At 51.3% G+C, this 19328-nt stretch overlaps 2 protein-coding genes across 2 annotated transcripts; one reads left to right on the top strand and one right to left on the bottom strand.

Annotated features, from left to right (window-relative positions):
• Window positions 1-7969: 7969 nt before the first annotated feature.
• Window positions 7970-13810, bottom strand: LOC135830370 (transmembrane protein 41B-like; the record flags this gene model as incomplete). Its single annotated transcript, XM_065342633.1, is given in 5 exon segments — window positions 7970-8777; window positions 11830-11971; window positions 12546-12653; window positions 12932-13025; window positions 13682-13810. Coding segments are annotated over 5 exon segments (664 nt in total), but the record flags the coding sequence as incomplete, so codon positions are not given.
• A 1108-nt stretch (window positions 13811-14918) lies between these two features.
• LOC135830374 (uncharacterized) lies at window positions 14919-19118 on the top strand. Its single transcript, XM_065342634.1, has one exon. The coding sequence runs from the start codon at window positions 14919-14921 to the stop codon at window positions 19116-19118; it is 4200 nt and encodes a 1399-aa protein (XP_065198706.1).
• Window positions 19119-19328: the final 210 nt, after the last annotated feature.

The raw sequence follows: 19328 nt of genomic DNA, 5'->3' as shown, positions 1-19328 counted from the left end.
CTATGCGTATCGAAGGGGCCGTGACGTCACACTTAACAGCCCCATGCATGCAGGCTGAGCGCTGATAGTTCACGGTCGGCACATCTCAGTCCATGCGCCAAGACCGAAAAAGTCGTCTAAAAGTTGTACTTTTTTATGCAGATTAGCCACTTTTCGGAGCTGAATATATTCAAATCTTCGTTGAAAAATTGTCAAGAAAATGTTAGATGTCTCGAGTCGTTTGCAGTTTTCTTTCCATTAGTGCCTGCTTGCGGAAGTTTTGCTTTCCGGACACCTTGATTGGGTCTTTGACCTTATGTAAGTCAGTTTTAGTGGTCGTTACTCATTGTCTCGACGTCGCTGGGAGTGTTCTTGTGGGAGCTGTCAAATATTCGTAAAAATCAGGCAAGTGGCAAAGAAAAATTCGCCAAATTTTTGGGCAAGGTAGTATGTAGACATCGATGCTTTCCTTTGACTCTTCACCGATGTGGAAACACTTCCAGAAGCGTTCATCGGTGTCCGGTTCTTGATGGGGTCGTGGTGGCCTCCACGGTTTGGAACAAAACAAAATCAATGCATTGTCTGTCGTCACCAGTGGGAGGCGTATTACATGGCAAAGAAACGCACCAGCACCCATATTCACTCTTGAGGGGCCTGAGATAGAAGCCCACATCATCTTCGTTCAAATGGCGAAGTTCTAACCAGAGTCTGCAGACCGCAATTTCAATGTCATTTTTTGGTCCCTTAAAAAATGGCCTAGCCAATAGCCTGTATGTAGTTTATGAAGCATTGGCGTGTTCTTCGGGCTTGCAATCATGTTATTATTACTCATGAACTTCTCTTGTAAGATTCGTGCGAAACTGAAAGTTGTAATGTACTCTCAGGACAGCTTGAAGTAGGTTTCAATTCTCAATGAAGCGCAAAGGTCTTAAGCCGTCATTGTGAATGTCAATGGGAATATGATCCAAGAGTCCACAACCCCAAGGGAAATGTGTGATGGACTCTTAGTATGATATGTGCGCAAAGAACCGCAGTTGAGTCAATGTTTTAGCAATATTGCTGCGTTCTGAGTTATAGCACATTCTTAGACTCTTATTAATATTGTACTGGAGTGTGCACTTTATAACATGTGTACATGTATAACAAAAGCTGAATTATAGAACGGTAGAAAATGATATGCCCCATTCTCAGCTTTGGTTTCTGGCGTTCTTTTAATTATTAGTATTTCAGGCTGCGTGTTCTTGGGCTCCGTGTTCTTCAAAGGGGAAGTATACCCTAAAATCAAATTTTCACCAGTTGTAGTCTTTGGGGTGCTGATTCGAATGGTCTTGGTCCAAGGAAGCTGAGACGCTCCCTTCCTCCTTTATTCCCAATCGAACTCGCGCACTTCCACCGAAACTGGGTGACTGCGCCCTACTAGATAGGGATTTGTATGGAAAAAATCACTAAAAACGCTGTTTCGTTCTTATAAAAGCGCGGATGACCGCGATTGGTCCATAATTATGTTGTAGTCTTTTGGCCGCTGAGTCGACTGGTTTTGGTCCTAAAAGGCTGCGATGCAGCGTTCGGCCCTTATTCCCAATGAAACACGGTTGAGTAAGCGATCACGTGCTCACTTACAGCCTGTTTGGGCCCGTTTATGTCACTCGAGTTGAACCTTTGAACCAGGGAGTCGCAAAAGCCTCTTACGACTCCCTGCTTTGAACCTTTGAGTTGAACCTTGATCTGAAAATTGTAGCCTGCAGGCACGGTGACCGGGCGGCTGGTATACGCATGAGCACGTGACCGCTTACTCAACCGTGTTCGATTGGGAATAAGGGCCGAACGCTGCATCGCGGCCTTTCTGGACCAAAACCAGTCGACTCAGCGTCCAAAAGACTACAACATAATTATGGACCAATCGCGGTCATCCGCGCTTTTATAAGAACGAAACGGCGTTTTTAGTGACTTTTCCATACAAATCCCTATCTAGTAGTGCGCAGGCACACAGTTTCGGTGGAAGTGCTCAAGTTCGATTGGGAATAAAGAAGGAAGGGAGCGTCTCAGCTTCCTCGGACCAAGACCATTCGACTCAGCACCCCGAAGACTACAACTGGTGAAATTTTGATTTTAGGCTTAACTTCCCCTTTAACGAGGCTCTACTGTACATGTACATGTGATGTAAAGAACTTGGTGTGCCCCCGTCAATTTCTACCTGTAAACAACTTCAGCACATACACCGGAATACAGCGCTGAACCAATACAATAATGGACCACATGATAGTACATTCGAGCGCAGGTATTCCGGGGGGGGGGGGGGGGGGGGGGGCGATTTCGATTCCTTCACTGTAGATCTACATAAGAAAAGGAACAAAACAGCCGAGCTGCAGCATGCATTCTTGGTCAATAATCTTTCACACCCTGGTTTCAGTCAACCACATGGTAGCAGCTAAAAGTGCTTATAGCCGAGACACAGGCAGGAAGTGCTATATGTGTGCTTTCTTTTCCATCTCCATCACAATGAGGAAACTCAATACAAGTGCAGACTGCCTCTTTTACGGCCAAAGAAACACAGTGTATGGTGAAGAAAGTGTCCTAAGGGCGAGAAAAGGAAATAGCTAAGTAATAGGAATATGGTAAAGCTACTACCGGTATAATTATAAAAAGACTGAAACCGAACCCTTTAAACAACTTCCAGCTAGTATGTGACATACAAGTCAGTTAGGTTCAACACTATGCCAGTGGATGACAGGGCAGTGCCCAACTCCGATGCCAGCCAGCCACGTCATGGACAGACACCCCAATGAGATGATGGTTAGGGATAGTCGGAGGCGAAAGTTAACCACAAGGAAGAACGGAGAAATTGTGTACAGCTACAAACAGGATCCGGGAACACAAGCTTTCGGTCAAAGGGAATGAATTCTACACGAGCATCTTGAGAAAAGCACATGTGTCATTCCCCATACTTCACAGTCTAGCCAGCACCAGCATTTACACACTGAATGTCGGCATAAGATAGAGTGACCAAATCAGGACAACATCACCAGGCCTGGCCATCAAACAGAAGACTGTTGTCCATATTCGAGAGCCACATGGATCTGTATGCAGTGACCATGACCATGATACTCGATAGGCACTTGGATACCCATATGTGCACAGAATATGATTGGAAAAACCTCAACCAAGACAGAGGCACTGAAAATCTGTCTCCAGTGGCTTGTTTAAACACGGCTACGAATCCCACCAGACCAAACTCACACAATCCACTACAAACGAGCTGTAAATGGTCAGCGTTCTGTGTTCGAAACGCTGGACCACATTCCTCGGCAAAGGACATCACGGGTGTGCAAGGCATATCCTTGGCCTGAGAGTACACCATGACGATTGTTCCTTCATTTCTCTAACCAGTTGGGTCCACACTTGAGGTCCATAATCAAGATGGAGAGCAGCCAGCTTGCTCTATAGGAACGCATGCGACAATGTTCAGTAGACGGCATAATCCTGACTCCTGCATGGACAAAAACAAAATGAAAAGCCACACCTAGTCATAAGCATCGTGACTAGTATACATGTAAACTACTACAAGTACAATGTATTCTGAATGCAATTGAACCTCAGAACATAAGCCATACCCCTGGCAACTGCATACCGTAGTTCCGCGCATATAAGCCCATGGGCTAATATACGAAATAATGCATTTTCCCGGAAAAAAATCAGTAATAATGGTTCGTTTTTTAGCCCTGGGCCTATATTCGAATTTTGAAGGCAGCTGGCACGCGAAAAAGTACAAGTCTGTGCGCGGTTGTCCGCCTACCGTAGGTACCGGTACTGGTAATGTAGTCTGCACTGACATGCTGTACTATCGGTTCCGTATTAAACGGTGTTTGGGTCTGTTCATTAGCCCATGGGCCTATAAATGGAGGTGGGCTTATATCCGGATATAGGCCCATGGGCTTATATGCGCGGAACTACGGTACTCACGGTGGAAACTAATTCAAACTTCACAAAATGGGGTTTCCAGTACGTTTTGAACTCAACATCGATAACGAGTAATCTATAACGTAACGATTATGAGGAATTATTGATCAATGACCGAGTAATCGGTATAATCGTTTCAGCCCTACTTGTACTTCATAGGTGAACCCAATCCCACGAGCCACGACACGCTGATACCACCATATGCCATTTTTACAGGGTTTAATGCACAGCTTCCATATTCCATACTGGTAACACAACTACAAGCACATGTGCGTGCCTCTATGTGAGACCAATCGACCTGCAAAAGTTACAAATACGGCAAAAGCGTGTGTATAAGCGCATGGGCCATTACGATATGGTCCTCTTGTCAGGGTCTGTTCACTGTAATGCTGTCCTTTTTTTCTTGGCTTACGGGGCAGGAATATCTCAACAGGAATGTCCCCGTTGTGTTGGTGATGTGCAAGCGGCGTGGGTCGGATAAGAGTGCAGTGTGGAATGGTGGAGTGAGTTAATTCACCGAGAAACGATGAAAGTAATAATTGCGCCTGTCAAACACCATGAGACTCCAGAACATGTCTTTGTCTATGGAGTAAATAAGAGTGCATACATACATATTTAATTCTACCCAAATTCCCATGACTACCATGTATGAACTGCAAAATCGGGTGAAGTGCCTCAATGGACATCGCTCTGAACTACAATTTTGACCCTCGTTTGCAGCTGATCTGAGAACGTGATCAGCCTTTTGAAGTGTATTTGTTCACATTCAAAACACCTATTAATATTTGTAACATCGTAGATAATTGTTCTCAAGTTTACGAGAAGAAAATCAGAAATCCATCAGCCATACCAGTTTTCGTGATTCTCGTGCATTGGCAACTAGGGTATTAGGAAAAATTCGCCAAATTTTTGGGCAAGTTACTATCAAGACAATTTTTGCTTTATGAGCCGCCTAGGACAATGGACTATACATACCTGAGGTCTGGACGGTGTCCGGTAGTTCACTTTTGGTTCTCACGCCATCAAGTATTTTGGCATCCAAAAATCATAAATTCTGGACGACGCAAAATTGAGAAAAGTGGCTCTGCTGCAACATGACGGAAAAATCTCTGGCGGAACGGCTTCCAGATTTTGTTTAGGGACTATCCTAGCCCTCAGCAGGCCAAGTTACAATAGCATTCATGAAAGTCTTCCATGCCAAATCGAAGACGATCAAAATGATGATTCCGCTCAAAATTGGTCACAGAAAAAGTCGAAAAAAGCGGCGTCGTCATCTTCATTTTGCATAAAGATTCGGGTCATTTTTGGCCCTTGGCGCATGGACTGATCTGGATCGATCTGGGACGGCGACCGTGGATGAATCTTCATCGGTAATGGCTCGGCAAACTGCTGCTGATGCACGAACCAACACAGTCGCCATACGGCGTGGCACGTCGTGCCGTTACGCTGTGTGGAGTGGCGCTGTTGCTGGCGTGGCTGGAGCATTGTTGATCCCGTCAGTGATGGCCTTTTCCGCATGTGTCTCTATTCTCTGGTCGCTCGTCAGGGCGCACTTGGAGGACCTTCACTTGGCAACGACTGGCTGCTATTCCCCCGAACACAACGACCTGGTTGATGTACCCGATGCAGATGATGACGGAGAATACCTCGACATGGCCAGTGTATTGGTACTAGAAGTGCACGAGCATCCATCTGACGAGCTCCCGACCAAGCTTGATGTGCTGGTGGAACGGCAGGAAATGCAATATGGATAATACGATGATGTAACGAGAATGTAGTACGTGTACAACTTAGCCGAGAGTACTGACCAGCATCTCAGCTAAAGAAGCTACTTGTAGCAACAGGAGTATAAGCTCCCTGGGAGCTTATAATAATTATACGTTTGGTAGTACTTGTAGTAGTCACTAGTAAGTAGCAGTGGAGCGTAAGTAGATGCCCTGGGCTGAAAAGTGCCTACAATGCTCAGGCCCCCGCCTCGAGTCGCCACGTCAATCTGCATCATTACATCATAACGGATGTCAATCTGCATCATTGCATCATAACGGATGTCAATCTGCATCATTACATCATAACGGATGCATGTGAATTGTGAACCTGCTTGCAGCTCCACTTTCGCTTGGCCACATCAACCGGCACCAGGCAGTCCTCGGCATGGCCATGGGTCTTCTGAATGATCAATTGTTCACACGTGAGAATCCACACGGCGTGTGGTAGTCATATGTACTTCTCTGTCTCCGTGTAATGGATTTCGCGACAGAATCAAAGGCAAACAGGAATGAATATGATGCACATGGTTCATGCACTGGCTTGATGAATTATGACTACGGACTGCTGGTTAGATGAACAGAACTAATATTGACTTGATTTGAGACTTGTACTGATAAGATTTTGTACAATGGTACGCATACTGGGATACTGTACTGGTGTTCAGAATGATCAAAGTGAATTGTGTCGTACATTGCTGCAGCAGACATGCTGTTGGTTGTGGACATGCTGTGCTGCACTCTGGACTGTGTGGTGTGTGTGTGTGGGTGTGTGTGTGTGTGTGTCAGCGTCGCCTAGAGTGGCTGGGCCATGTTGCCCGGATGGACAGCAGCCGGATGCCGAGGCAGATCCGGTTTGGCTCACTTCCCACATGTCGCCCAGCACATGGCCCTCGCAAGCGCTGGAAGGATTGCGTTGTCTCCAACCTAAGAGTACACAGCCTCACCAAGGACTGGTATCCTAACGTTATCGCCTGTGAGTCCCGCGCTGACTGGTGGGCCATGTACGCCGAGCCTGTGGAGAATGTGCCTCAGCCTGGCTCAGTGGTATTTGCGGATTGCAATCGGTCATTCTCACGCCCTGGAGATAAATGTGTGGTTTCGCGGGCAAGCCGATTGCTGAGCAGCGAGGGGCTTGCCACTGTGGAGATTGTGGGAGTTGGTTTCGCAGCAAGGGTGATCTAGCTGTTCACCGCTGTTCCCCTTCCCAGCCTCAGCCTCCTGAGCCCCGTCAAGTCTAGGTCCAGGATGCCTGCTGTGCTGCGCACTGTGCTGTCGGTGCCCGCCGCTTTCGGACTGTGCAAGGCCGGGGTCGTCACCGGTGCTCGAGGACTGGCCCCCGCCCGACTGCCCAGCAGCGTAATTCGTTCAGTCATGTATGCGTGTGTTCTCGCCGGTTCCGTTTGCTCCACCATCTCCGGCGTCATCAGGCTGCGTGCTCCATCTTCTTCTCTGACGCCCACGTGACCCCTGTGACAGTGGCTCTACAGGACAGGTGTGTGTGTGTGTGTTTGTGTGTGTGTATGGGTGTGCACGTGAGGGTGAGAGAGGTGGGGGCACACTTCCAACGATGCTCCAATAATGTAAGTTACAGGGTCCTTGGGCGTGCACGGGCACTGGCTGAGGAACATCGCAGTAGCATGCGCTGAATAAAACAAAGCATGTGAAATAAGTGAAAAGTGACCATTGCTCACAACCACCACTGTGTGCATGTGCACGTACACCTAAACTTGTGATGAGCAGAGAGCTACACAGAATGACTACAAGTGTCTGCTAGACTTAGGGGTCGCCGCAATCGTTTTTTTGTCGTCGCCGAAACGAACATCATTCGTTGGGGGGGGGGGGGGGGGGTGCGAGCCGAAATTGCAAGTCGACCGTGCATGCGATTTCCGTCGTTCAGCATAATAAGCGGAGTTCGTCTCAGAGGGAGGGGAGGGGTCAGAGTTCGAAATGAACGATGTTCGTTTCAGGGACAACAGAAAACTGTTGTGACGACCAAATAGAGCAGAGACTGTGCCAGCGCATCAATGAGGTTCTGGCTGAAAAGCCGCCCAGTACGCTCTTGCCTGCCCACCAAGCCGCCCCAGTACGCTCTTGCCTGCCCACCAAGCCACCCTAGTACGCTCTTGCCTGCCCACCGAGCCGCAGGGGCAGGTGTTCCACAATACTAGTACACCATCTTCCCGCGCCAAGACAAAATACGCACATACACACACACACACACACACACGCACACACTCACGCACACACACACAGATATACAGCACTGCTTAAAGTATGATATAAAGGCTCAGTGTGTCATCCACCAAGAATGCCAAGGTACAGTTAGGATAAATAATGTGCGGTGAAAGAACTAAAAAAAGGGGGTTTGGAAAGATCAACACACACACACACTCACACGCGTGCGCGTGCGCACGCGCACACACACACACACACACACACACATGCATGCACACACACACACACACTTTTTCACCTAAGCAACATCGATAAAACTGCTAATTTGGGAGTATTGAAACAGATAACACAGGAAAGCATCAACATCAGGCGAGACGCCAGCATGGCTTCAAACTATACATACCAAACATGGAATTGGCCATGTTGGCACAGGAAGATCTGTTCACACTGTTATACACGAACATATCCTCCATGTGAGTTCAAGCACGTAGCTTTTGATACATTGTCCGCTGGCTTCACAGTACAACACGTGAGTAAGAAGAGCCAAGAAGCACCCAGGCCGCACCGAGCAACATCTTACGAGACTGACGGCACACAGCTATTTATCCTGTAGATTGTCCGCTGGCTTCACGGTGGGAGCAAGACGTGAGTAACTAGAACCAAGACGCACCCAGGCCAGACCGAGCAAGAGACTGACGGCACACAGGTCTCAGTCCTGCAGGTCGCGCTGCTCCGTGACTCGGCTGCCGAGCAGCCGCTTGAACGCCATTGGCATGAGCGCCATGACGGCGATCAGGCCGATCAGGCCCACGGCGCGGAGCGTCAGCAGTTCGGTGGCACTGGTGAGCTCGTACAGCTGTGTACCGGACATCACGGCCAGTGCGCTGGGCGGTGCAACCCCTGCGGAGTACAAGATACCAGAAAGTGGGTTTGAACCGAGATGGTGAGCCAAGAAAATTATTAAATTGAAAGGATAGAAACCATGGGGCACAAGTTATGCGTTAGAGTCCACCAACTACTAGTAGACCAGATTTTGAACAGTCAGACGTGCACAATTTAGCACCAGACTGACAAGGAATACTGAAACATTCCACGTCATGGAAGTGAGCTTGAGCACTGCTCGATAGCGCTAACCAAAGTCTGTTTGCTAGGGGTGAAGCGATTAGTTCGAATATTCGAGTATTCATTCGAAAATTTCGAACGAGGGAGTATTCGAAATTTTGCACTCGATCGGTTTTTTGTTTTGTTTTTGTTTTTAGTACTGGTGAAAATCGTTACTTTACACTCTGTTCAAGACGTTGGCGACTTTTGTTCTATGTTCACAGATAATTTCTTCCGAATTGGTCGAGAACTCACAAATCTAGCGCTTTTGAATTTTGATAAAATACTCGAAATAATCGGATACTCGATCGAATATTGTGAATGAGTGATCGATTGGTCAAAATAGATACTCGTTTCACCCCTACTGTTTGCTTTACTTCAATTCACCAGATACTGCCATCTGCCATCTGCCATCTCGTCTAACCAGATGGCTAGATCCTTAAAAAAATGACGAATATAAGAGTAAGGAGGCATGCTATATGAGGACAATGATGTGCACATGCACTGATGATATTAATATGAAAATAATACAAAAGAGAAAGGACCAAGGAACTACAAGTTACGCTATTCTGCCCACTAACACCAGCAGTTACTAACAATCAGCTCATGTGATAACATTGCACCACACTGACCGTATAGCGTAACTTGTAGTTCCTTGGTCTTTTCTCTTTTGTGATCTATTCATGTAATGAATTCAGTTACTGTTTAGCGTAGGCGCACATCTTGCAACTACGTATCACCACTCGACGGACAATTCAAGCAATTTATATCTGACGAAGTCCAGAAAGCCGTCACCGCCGCCCTGGCAGAAACGGTCTCCCCACTGCTTGACACCATCGGATCCTCGCAGCCTTCCCCCGCCATGGCTGTACCCGCCGGAAATGCTGCGTCAACTGGTCCGGGTGCTGGCTCTCTATCTCATCCACTGAACGTGCCGTCTCAAGTGAGAGAGAGAGGATTTTGCGAAGTGAGTGTGTTGATTTGAATACACTGTTACCGGAAGCTCTTGGGGCACCAAAGCGTGACACGATTCAGTTGAATTTCAGTGGGTCCAGGACTATTGAGCTGCTGGATCCCAGCTCTGGCAGGCATGTCGAGAAAGTTCGTAGGCATGTTCACGACCTGGTTACATGGCTAGAAGCCTGGTTCAGATATATGTTTGTCTTATGCTTGCACGCACCCAGCCGTTTCTCCGAACTGATGGCATATCAGGCCACCATTGTATCGGCCAACTCCTCATACTATCCGGAGGCCTGGCTCGAATATGACCGGGAGTTCCGTCTGGCAATCTCTCTTGACCCCAGTAAGCGTTGGGACGCCATTGACGGCAATCTCTGGCAACTGAAAATGACAGGCCCCTCACGCCCGCAGTGTAGCACGTGCCGGATCACTCACTCTCCATCGGGTAGCCAGTGTCCTTTTCGTGTCTCCCGAGTCCCAAACCAGCAGTTTGCACCACGGTCTGCATACACCAAGTCTGGCAAAGAGATCTGCCAGAATTTCCAGCAAGGTCGATGCTCCAACACCGACTGTAAATTTGCCCACGTCTGCTCCCAATGTGAGGGCGCACATGCCCGCCCCTCCTGCCCGCGTCGCTTCTCCACTGGCAACCAGCGACAGAACAAAGCTTAATAAACTGCATCTCGATAGTAGCATTCTCCGGACACACCCTACATTCTTTCACACTTGCCGCACACCTATTCACGTTAATCGCCTCCGTTCCTTACTGCGCGCACACCCCGATCAAGCTTTTGTTAAATATCTACTTCATGGTCTTATGTATGGTTTTGACATTGGCTTCTGATACGACAGCTGTTCTTCATGTGCGCTGCCTTTGGCTTCATTCTGTCAGCAAAGCATATTCCAGGATGCACTAACAAAGCTACTGATGCTCTGTCTCGTTTTAACATGCAGGCGTTTCGCGAGGCGGTTCCGGGAGCTCGGGCGACAGCTGACCTGTTCCAATCATTCTAACTGCCGCGGACATATTAGCAGCAGGATATGCTGCTCATGCTCATGCTATATCCGACAACACCAGACGAACGTATTCCGCCGGCGAATCTAAGTATCTCAAGTTCTGCCAACTTCAAAGATGGTCCCCGTTTCCCGCTTCAGACCTAATGCTGAGTAGTTTTGCTGCCTCCCTAACCCAGTCGGCCAGACAAGTGACTATTAAGGTATACCTCAGTGTTATCAAGAACCTGCACCTGGAGCTTGGTTATGTCGACCCGACCGAGGGCGCACGCTTCCTCAAGCGAGTGGTACGCGGTATATGCCGTTGCCATGGAGTAGCCGCTGTCCGCCCCAGGCTGCCAATCACGTTTCCTATTCTCTGCAGTCTGGTTGACACCTGCCTAGCTGCTCCAACCATGTGCCCTCACGACAAGCGCTGTACATGTACTCGCTCATCAGCGAGAGGAACGTGCTGGATTCGACTACAATTTCCTTCGTTCTCTGCTAAGCCTGTAGAAGTACCCCCTCTACAGTACACCATTTAGGAGCTGCATCTGTCCCTTGATTCTGGGGGTGGGGGTGGGGGGTGGTTTAAACTGGTTTTGAATTTCATGATATGATTGTATTGGTGTATTATGACAATAATTTTGCCGCGTACAAGAGGCTTTGTATGCCAAGGGCCAAACAAAATCTGGAGGGTGGTAGCATTCCTACGAATGCGAACAACTCAGTCCAAGTCTCACGCGAACTGTGGAATTTTTGTAAATACCCCCTCCCCTCCCCTATCCAAAACAGAAAACAAACACGCCTGTCAAAGACGATCAACATAAGTGAACACGCGAGAATTGCTCAGCTCCACGGCCAACAGCATAAGACAGGATAGATGCACTGGACTTACCAATAAACGTGCCCAGGAAGAAGATGGACAGCGGGAATCCAATCACCGGCGAGGCAATGTTGATTGACCAGTTGGGAAGGAACGGAGTGATGCGCAGGAATACCAACGTACTCAGCAGCTCCACCCAGCCATAGTGGGAAATCTGAAAATGTACGACGACACACATCATACGGGCACAAACAGACAGAGAGACAGACACGTCAACAGATAGACAGACAGATAGATATATAGAGAGACAGACAGACATGCCGACAGATAGACAGACAGACAGACAGACAGACAGACAGACAGACAGACAGACAGACACACACACACTAACATAATAGGCATCCATCAAAGTTAAATGACAATGGCAGTGACCTATGTCACAGCAGAAGGCATAGCAAATCGTGTAATGGCATTGCATCACTGTAACAGCTGGCAAGCTTGAAGAAACAACCAGTGCTACTGCTAGTTTACACCGGACAATGTTGCGGTTGTCTATTTCAGGCCCATGTATCCCTAAAAGGCACATAAACAAACAGACACCCGCATGTCGGCACGCACGCACACACACACACACACACACACACACACACACACACACACACACACGCGCGCATGCACACACGCACGCACACCCACACCCACACACGCATGCACACACACGCACACACACCCACACCCACACACGCATGCACACACACGTACGCACATGTGAGTGCAGTCTATCTCACCTGTGCTTTCCAGTACTCGATTTTTGACGGCAGATATTGAGACACAAACTCGCTACCGAGAACGAGGTATGATAGAAGGTAGCATGCTGAAGCACCACATGCGGAGCACTGCAGGAACGACAAAGGAACGCACGTGCAACAGGACACACACACACCATGTATACGCCCGTCGCAAAGAGAAGCACAAAAAAAATCTGCAAATGCACTGGGATGTGCACCCACAGATGTTCTCTTATAGCAACGATAGCGGATCCGAATCCGAATGAAACAGATCAAGACAAGCGCCAGATAACTGTCTAATCCACACAACTGGCGAAGGCATGTGAATCGACCCCAAACTGCATCAACGTTGCCAACACAGCTGTGCATGCCAGTACCCTACTCACCAGACACACTAGGAAGAGTGCCAGTGGAAATGGGAATAAGTAACCCGACAGAACGCTGAGGAATATTGAGCCGGGAATGGCGAATGCTTGCAAGCTAGGATCATCACAAGAGTCAAGGAGACATACCACTCCATACCACATAACATGTGGGAGCTGTAAAAGTATATTATTATGCGTATGTGTGTGTGTGTGTGTGTGTGTGTGTGTGGTGTGTGGGCAAGTGTGTGCGATTAGGTGAGTACATATTGTCACGGTTCACAGAACTGAGACCATCAAGTCCACGGAATGGGGGGAGGTTGAAAGACAGAGCGAACTGGCACACGCGTGTGCACGCGCGTGTATCCGTACATGCGAGTGTGCATACGCGTGGACGGACTTGTGTGCGGGTGCGCGTACATGTACATGAAGATGTGCGTGCGTGTGTGCGTATGCGCGGGTGTGTGTATGTACGCGCGGGTGTGCATGCCGTGCGGACGTACGCTTGTGCATGCGCGTGCGTGCCTATGATAGGGACCATTGGGGGAAGGCACACACCGTGCTACACCGTGCTCAGCTTGTTTGCAGCAATCCGTGATCACAGGTCCTGCCAGACAGTGACCCAGTGTGATCCAAACACCATACACACAGAGGACAACACTTCCCATACATGTACTTCGGACTACAGTCTTACTATACAGGGAGGGAAACGCTTCACACACATACAAGAACGAAACTCAACACGTATTGTCGGTAGGCTCTGGGCAAGGATACAAGACGTAGACGCAGGCGTATCCAACGACCACCTGTGGAAAGTGAGTGTCGGTGTACATGGACAGCACGCGGCCCAGCTCTTTGGCATCATCCAGAGTTCGCGGAACATGTACGTGCTGCTTGTCCGACCTGCATACGGACACAGGAAACGAGATAAATTAATGGCGTCCATGTCACCAACAAGAGTACATAACCCCCAAGAGTGTGCAACTGCCTGCACAACCTATATACAGTGCTGCGGCGGCAGAACTTCACATCACGTGACATGGTTCAAAAGGTTACGCTGGCAAACAGTGCAAAGTGACCACGAGAGAGTTGAACTCAAAAGCAGGGTTGCGTACAACCCTGTACCTATCGTGCACAGGGTGCAAATAATGTGTACGAGTTTGTCACGTGATGTGAAGTTCTGCCGTCGCAGACCCCATAGCTGGAGTTGCACACCCTTGGGGGTTATGTACTCTTGATATCACTATTAGCCGCGGGACGTGTCTTCTGACTGCGTAGGCCATCATTTTATATATCTACGATTCGCGTCGTCCGGGCGCATGTTTCTTTTTTTTGGGAAAAAATCAAACATGCACATGTACAGTGAGTGTATGATGGTGCGAGTCATCACTCGCATGGACTGGTTGCATACGGCGAAGGATGGGATTCAGAAATGGCCTTGTTAGAGAAGTAAGGTGTCTCTCTCTCTTCCTCTCTGTCTCTCACCCACTTGTGTACGCGTGATGCATATGCGTGCGTGTTGTCTTGTAGTCTTCCACTCTGTTTGGACAAATCCATCGTAATTTATTGTACGGTAGTTGCACTGCACTGGACTTATATGGTGCTTTGGTTGCATGACTTCCTGCCCGCTCTGCAGCGCGGCACGTTCCGCCACTGTGTATTATTGTACACTGCTTTGGTTGACTTCCGGTGCTGCACTGCACGTGCAGCTGCACTCTGGAACGCGTGCAAGTCTTGTTATGTAGTATGCGTACCTGACCGACCCGGGGTCGTTGGGCATGCGTGTTTGCGCCGACCCGGGTCGTTGGTGTTTTGCTCTTAGTATTTTTCACATAGCTCTATGAATTTATTCCTTTAGAACCTTTCTAGACCCAGAAGAAGACGGTTGTGTTGTTTTGGCTGCGTGTCGTGCGGGCCAGTGAGTGCCGTGTGGGGTTCGTGAACCGCAGGGGCAAACAAGTTTAGTTGTAGTTTCGTAACATCTGGTGCCGAAACCCGGGACTCAGTGAACATGTCGATGAAACTAGACAACTTTCTGCGAGTGTTCCGCGGGAACGGGGATGACTGGGAGCGGTTTTTTGAGAAGTTCCTCGTGCTCGCCAGTATCCAGGGCTGGGACACGGAGACGAAGAGGATGAAGAGCCTGCCTCTTTTCCTCGACGGCGACGCGTTCCTGGTATACTCACGCCTGAGCGCCACGGACCGCAAGGTCCAGGGCACAGTCGTCTCGAAGATGCAAGAGTCGTTTTGTATCACGAAGGCCCAGGCCTACAAGTGTTTCACTCAGCGTCGGCTGAAGGTGGACGAGGCCGTCGACGCTTACATCGCCGATCTGCAGCGTCTGGCGGGGCTGGCTGGCCACGACGCATCTGATGATAAGGACCCGATGGTCGTCGAGCAACTAGTGTGCGGTCTTCCGGCGGAGTTTCAGCGCGAGCTGAGGCTGGCCATGGCCGGAAAAGAATACTCCGTGAGCGGCTGTACGGACCTGATCCGAGCACTGCGGACTGCTGCCACCGACGCTCGTCAGTCAGTACAGCAGCCCGTGGCTGCTGCGATGCCAGCATCGAGCGCCCAGTCGAGCGGCACCTCCACTGGAAACGGAGTGTGTTTTAACTGCCAGGAAGTCGGCCACATCAGGCGCAACTGCCCTCACCTGCAGCGGGGTGCACCACGGAGTGGCGGTGGACCAAGAGGTGGCGGTCGCCAGAAGGGCGCGACGCAGCTGAGTTGCTATTTCTGCGATGGCGTTGGGCACGTCAAGGCGGACTGCCCCGAGCGGAAGACGTGGCTAGCGCGCAAGAGGGGCGCAGCTGCCGCGGGAGAGGACGCAGCAGCACAGAGCAGCCACAACGACCCCTGCCTCTGCACGGTTGCTGCACGGTCTAGAGGTGCGCTGCCGCGCGTGTACATGGACATCCGACCTGCCGACGGTCCTGGCCAGGAGTGGGCGCGAGCGATGGCCGTCGTCGACACGTGTGCGAGTCACTCGCTCGTCTCTGCGAAGTTCCTACAGGCCTGCAACATCCCGTACAGTGATGACGTGTCCGTCGGGATGGTTGCCCTGGATGGTAGCGAGATCGACCTGATCGGCACCGTCAACCTTGACGTCCAGCGGCAGGACGGCCCTGTGTTTCTACCCTGTGTGTCTGTCGTGGCATGCGTGACGCGGAGCCTGGAGGTCGTTGGCACCGACGTGCTGATTGGAGCCGACATTGTGGCGGGTGTTGGTGGCGTGCAGCTCAGCTACGACGACAACGGTGTGCTGGACGGAGTGCGCTTTGGTCAAGCGAAGGAGCCTGCCGTTGTAGCCGCAGCCGCCGATAAGCATCCGTCGCGCCGTGTGACTGTCGAGCAGGACGGAGATGACGTCACCCTGTCGACGGATGACGGTCAAGTCCGCTGGGACAGCGTCGCACAGCGTTGGATGCTGACATGGGCGTGGAAAGACCAGCAGCCGACAGCTCCTGTTGGGTCCGGCATTGGCCAGTATGCGCGGAACAAGCTCACGGCGGAGCAGGAGTCGCTATTCTGTGACGAGGTCGACTCCTGGGTGGAGAACGGCTGGCTTGTTGAGCACGATCCGGCAGTCCATGGCGAGCCTGTTGCCGTGCTGCCCTTGCTGGCGAAGGCGCAAGAGCACAAGAGTTCCACGCCCGTCAGGCCTTGCCTGGACTATCGTGGTCTGAATTCGCTGATCAAGTCCAACCCAGGCACCGACGCCCCGGCCTGTGCAGAGAAGATCCGGAAATGGCGGTCAAGCTGCGACGCGGATTATCAGCTGGTCGACATCCGCAAGGCCTATCTGCAAGTGCACGTTGACCCGTCACTGTTGCGCTATCAAGTCGTCGTGTGGAACGGAAAGATGTATGTGATGACGCGCATGGGATTCGGTCTCTCCATCGCGCCTAAGTTCATGGACATGATCGTGCGCTGGGTCACGCGGAAGTGGCCTGGAGTCGACAATTACGTTGACGACATCCTGACGCCGGCGCAGATCCGCGAAGCCGTGGCTGCGGAGCTGCTACGCTATGGCCTGCCGACTAAGCCTGCCGAGTCTCTGCCGTCTGCCCGCGTGCTTGGCCTACAGCTGTCCACTTCGGCGGCCGACGTGGTCAACTGGGCACGCCGCGACGGTGCCGACCTCAGCTTCGACCGTCCGCTGACGAAGCGTGGCGTGTTCAAGTGGACTGGACGTCTGACCAGCCACTACCCGGTGTGTTCCTGGCTTCGCCCGGCCTGCGCGTGGCTCAAGAGGCTCGCATGCGCGGGGGATCACTGGGATGTTGCCGTGTCCAACGCTACCGTCCGGTGCTGCGAGGACCTAGAAGCGAAGGTCGCAAGCAGCGATCCAGTACACGGCGTATGGAACGTCCCGTCGACGGCTGTTGGCGACTGGGCCGTGTTCTGCGATGCGTCTGACCTGGCAGTAGGAGTCGTCCTGCAGCTCGACGGCAAGGTCATCGAGGACAGCTCGTGGCTGAGAGACGCGAACGACAGCAAGCACATCAACGTCGCTGAGCTTGACGCCGCGCTCCGCGGCTTGACGCTTGCTGCAGAGTGGAAGCTGGAGGCAGTTCGGCTGATCACTGATTCGAAGACCGTGTTCGGATGGCTGGAACAAGTCATCGGCAACGTCTGCCGTGTGAAGGTGAGCGGTCTTCACAAGGTACTCGTCCAGCGCCGCCTTCAAATCATCGAAGACCTGGTTGAGTCGACCGGCTTAGCTGTCAAACTGGAGTGGGTCCGATCCGAGCATAACCCGGCCGACCGGCTGACCCGCGTGCCGTCGGAGTGGTTAAAGTGTCAGAAAGTGGCAGCCAAGGAAACCGCCGTCGGAGCCGCCACTGTTCCAGCGGTAGTCGGCCCTGTGTCGAGAGAAGAGATCGCTAGAGGTCAGCTTGTTGATGCTGACATTGCTTCCGCTACTGAGCTGATCGAGGCTGGCACGCCTGAGTTGATCGCCGGTCCGTTCAAGAAAGTCAGCAAGCAGCTTGTGATCAACGATGGCGTCCTCTGCCGAAGCGTCAAACTGCCCGTCGAAGGCGTGGTAGCGGTGCCCGTGGTCCCGACCAAGCTTGTCCCGAAGGTCGTAAAAGCCGCCCATTGCGCATCTGGACATGCCAGTTGGGGCGCGATGTACGAGATGCTACGCAGTCGCTGTTACTTTCCGTCAATCGCCGAGAGCTGCCAGAGTCACTGCCAAAGCTGCGAGCGATGCAGAGCAGCCAGCGGGCAGAGAGGACCAGCAGCGCCGCAGACCAGAACGGAAGTCCCAGGCCGCCCGTGGAGTGTTGTGCAGATCGACACGCTGGAACTTGGTGCGGAGAAGAGCGGCAAGTTTAACTGCGTGCTTGTCTGTATCGATGAGTTCAGCAAGTGGGCTGAGGTTGTGCCTCTTCGCCGTCACGACGCGGAGTGTGTCGCCGCCGCGTTCACGACGATCTGCTGCCGCTGGGGTCCGCCGGACATCGTTCGCATGGACAATGGCACGGAGTTCAGGAACGCCATCTGCGATGCCCTCTTCCAGCAGTTCGGCGTGGAAGTCAGAACCGGAGCGGTGCGACACCCGCAGTCCCAAGGAGCTGCGGAGCGTATGAACAGGACACTAATCACCTTGATGCGGAAGGTGCTGTTAGAAGCGTCTGACTGGAAGTCTGAGCTGGAGCTCCTCCTCCTCTACTACAGGACGCGCCCGCACTCTGCAACCGGCGTTGCACCGATGGTTGCCATGACTGGTTGGCTGCCGCGAGATCTCATCGTTGCAACTGATCAGGAGGCGTGTAGCCTCAGCGCATGGGTGACGCGGCTAGGAGAGCGGACAGCCCGAGTTCGTGACCTCGTTGAAGCAGAGTTCTCTACGACCGATTCTGTCGTCGAAGTCTCTGAACAGTCGGCTTATGACGTAGGAGATGCCGTCCTGCTCCGTCAGCCGACACGGCAGCGCAAGCTGGCGCCGCTTTACGAGACCGGGTGGATGGTGAAAAGAGTCGTGGGCCCCTCGACCTTTGTCATCCGACACGTGAATGGCGGGGAGAAGGTTATCAATGCTGACCTTCTGAAGCCCTCGCCATCACAACCTGTCGCGGCTGGTGACCCATCCGACGGCGACGACACACTTGCCGAGCACGGCGTGGAGCCGATTGCTGGCCGGCAAGTCTACGGTCTGCGCGATCGTCGTGACGTCCGTCCCCCCGCTCGCTATGCGTGAGAGAGATCATACCTAGGGGAGGGGTGTTAGAGAAGTAAGGTGTCTCTCTCTCTTCCTCTCTGTCTCTCACCCACTTGTGTACGCGTGATGCATATGCGTGCGTGTTGTCTTGTAGTCTTCCACTCTGTTTGGACAAATCCATCGTAATTTATTGTACGGTAGTTGCACTGCAGTGGACTTATATGGTGCTTTGGTTGCATGACTTCCTGC

Source organism: Sycon ciliatum, unplaced genomic scaffold (genome assembly GCF_964019385.1).
Source record: "Sycon ciliatum unplaced genomic scaffold, ocSycCili1.1 SCAFFOLD_1613, whole genome shotgun sequence".
Taxonomy (NCBI): Eukaryota; Metazoa; Porifera; class Calcarea; order Leucosolenida; family Sycettidae; genus Sycon; species Sycon ciliatum.
Note: the sequence above shows the minus strand (reverse complement) of the source record. Positions and strands in the feature narration are given on the sequence as shown.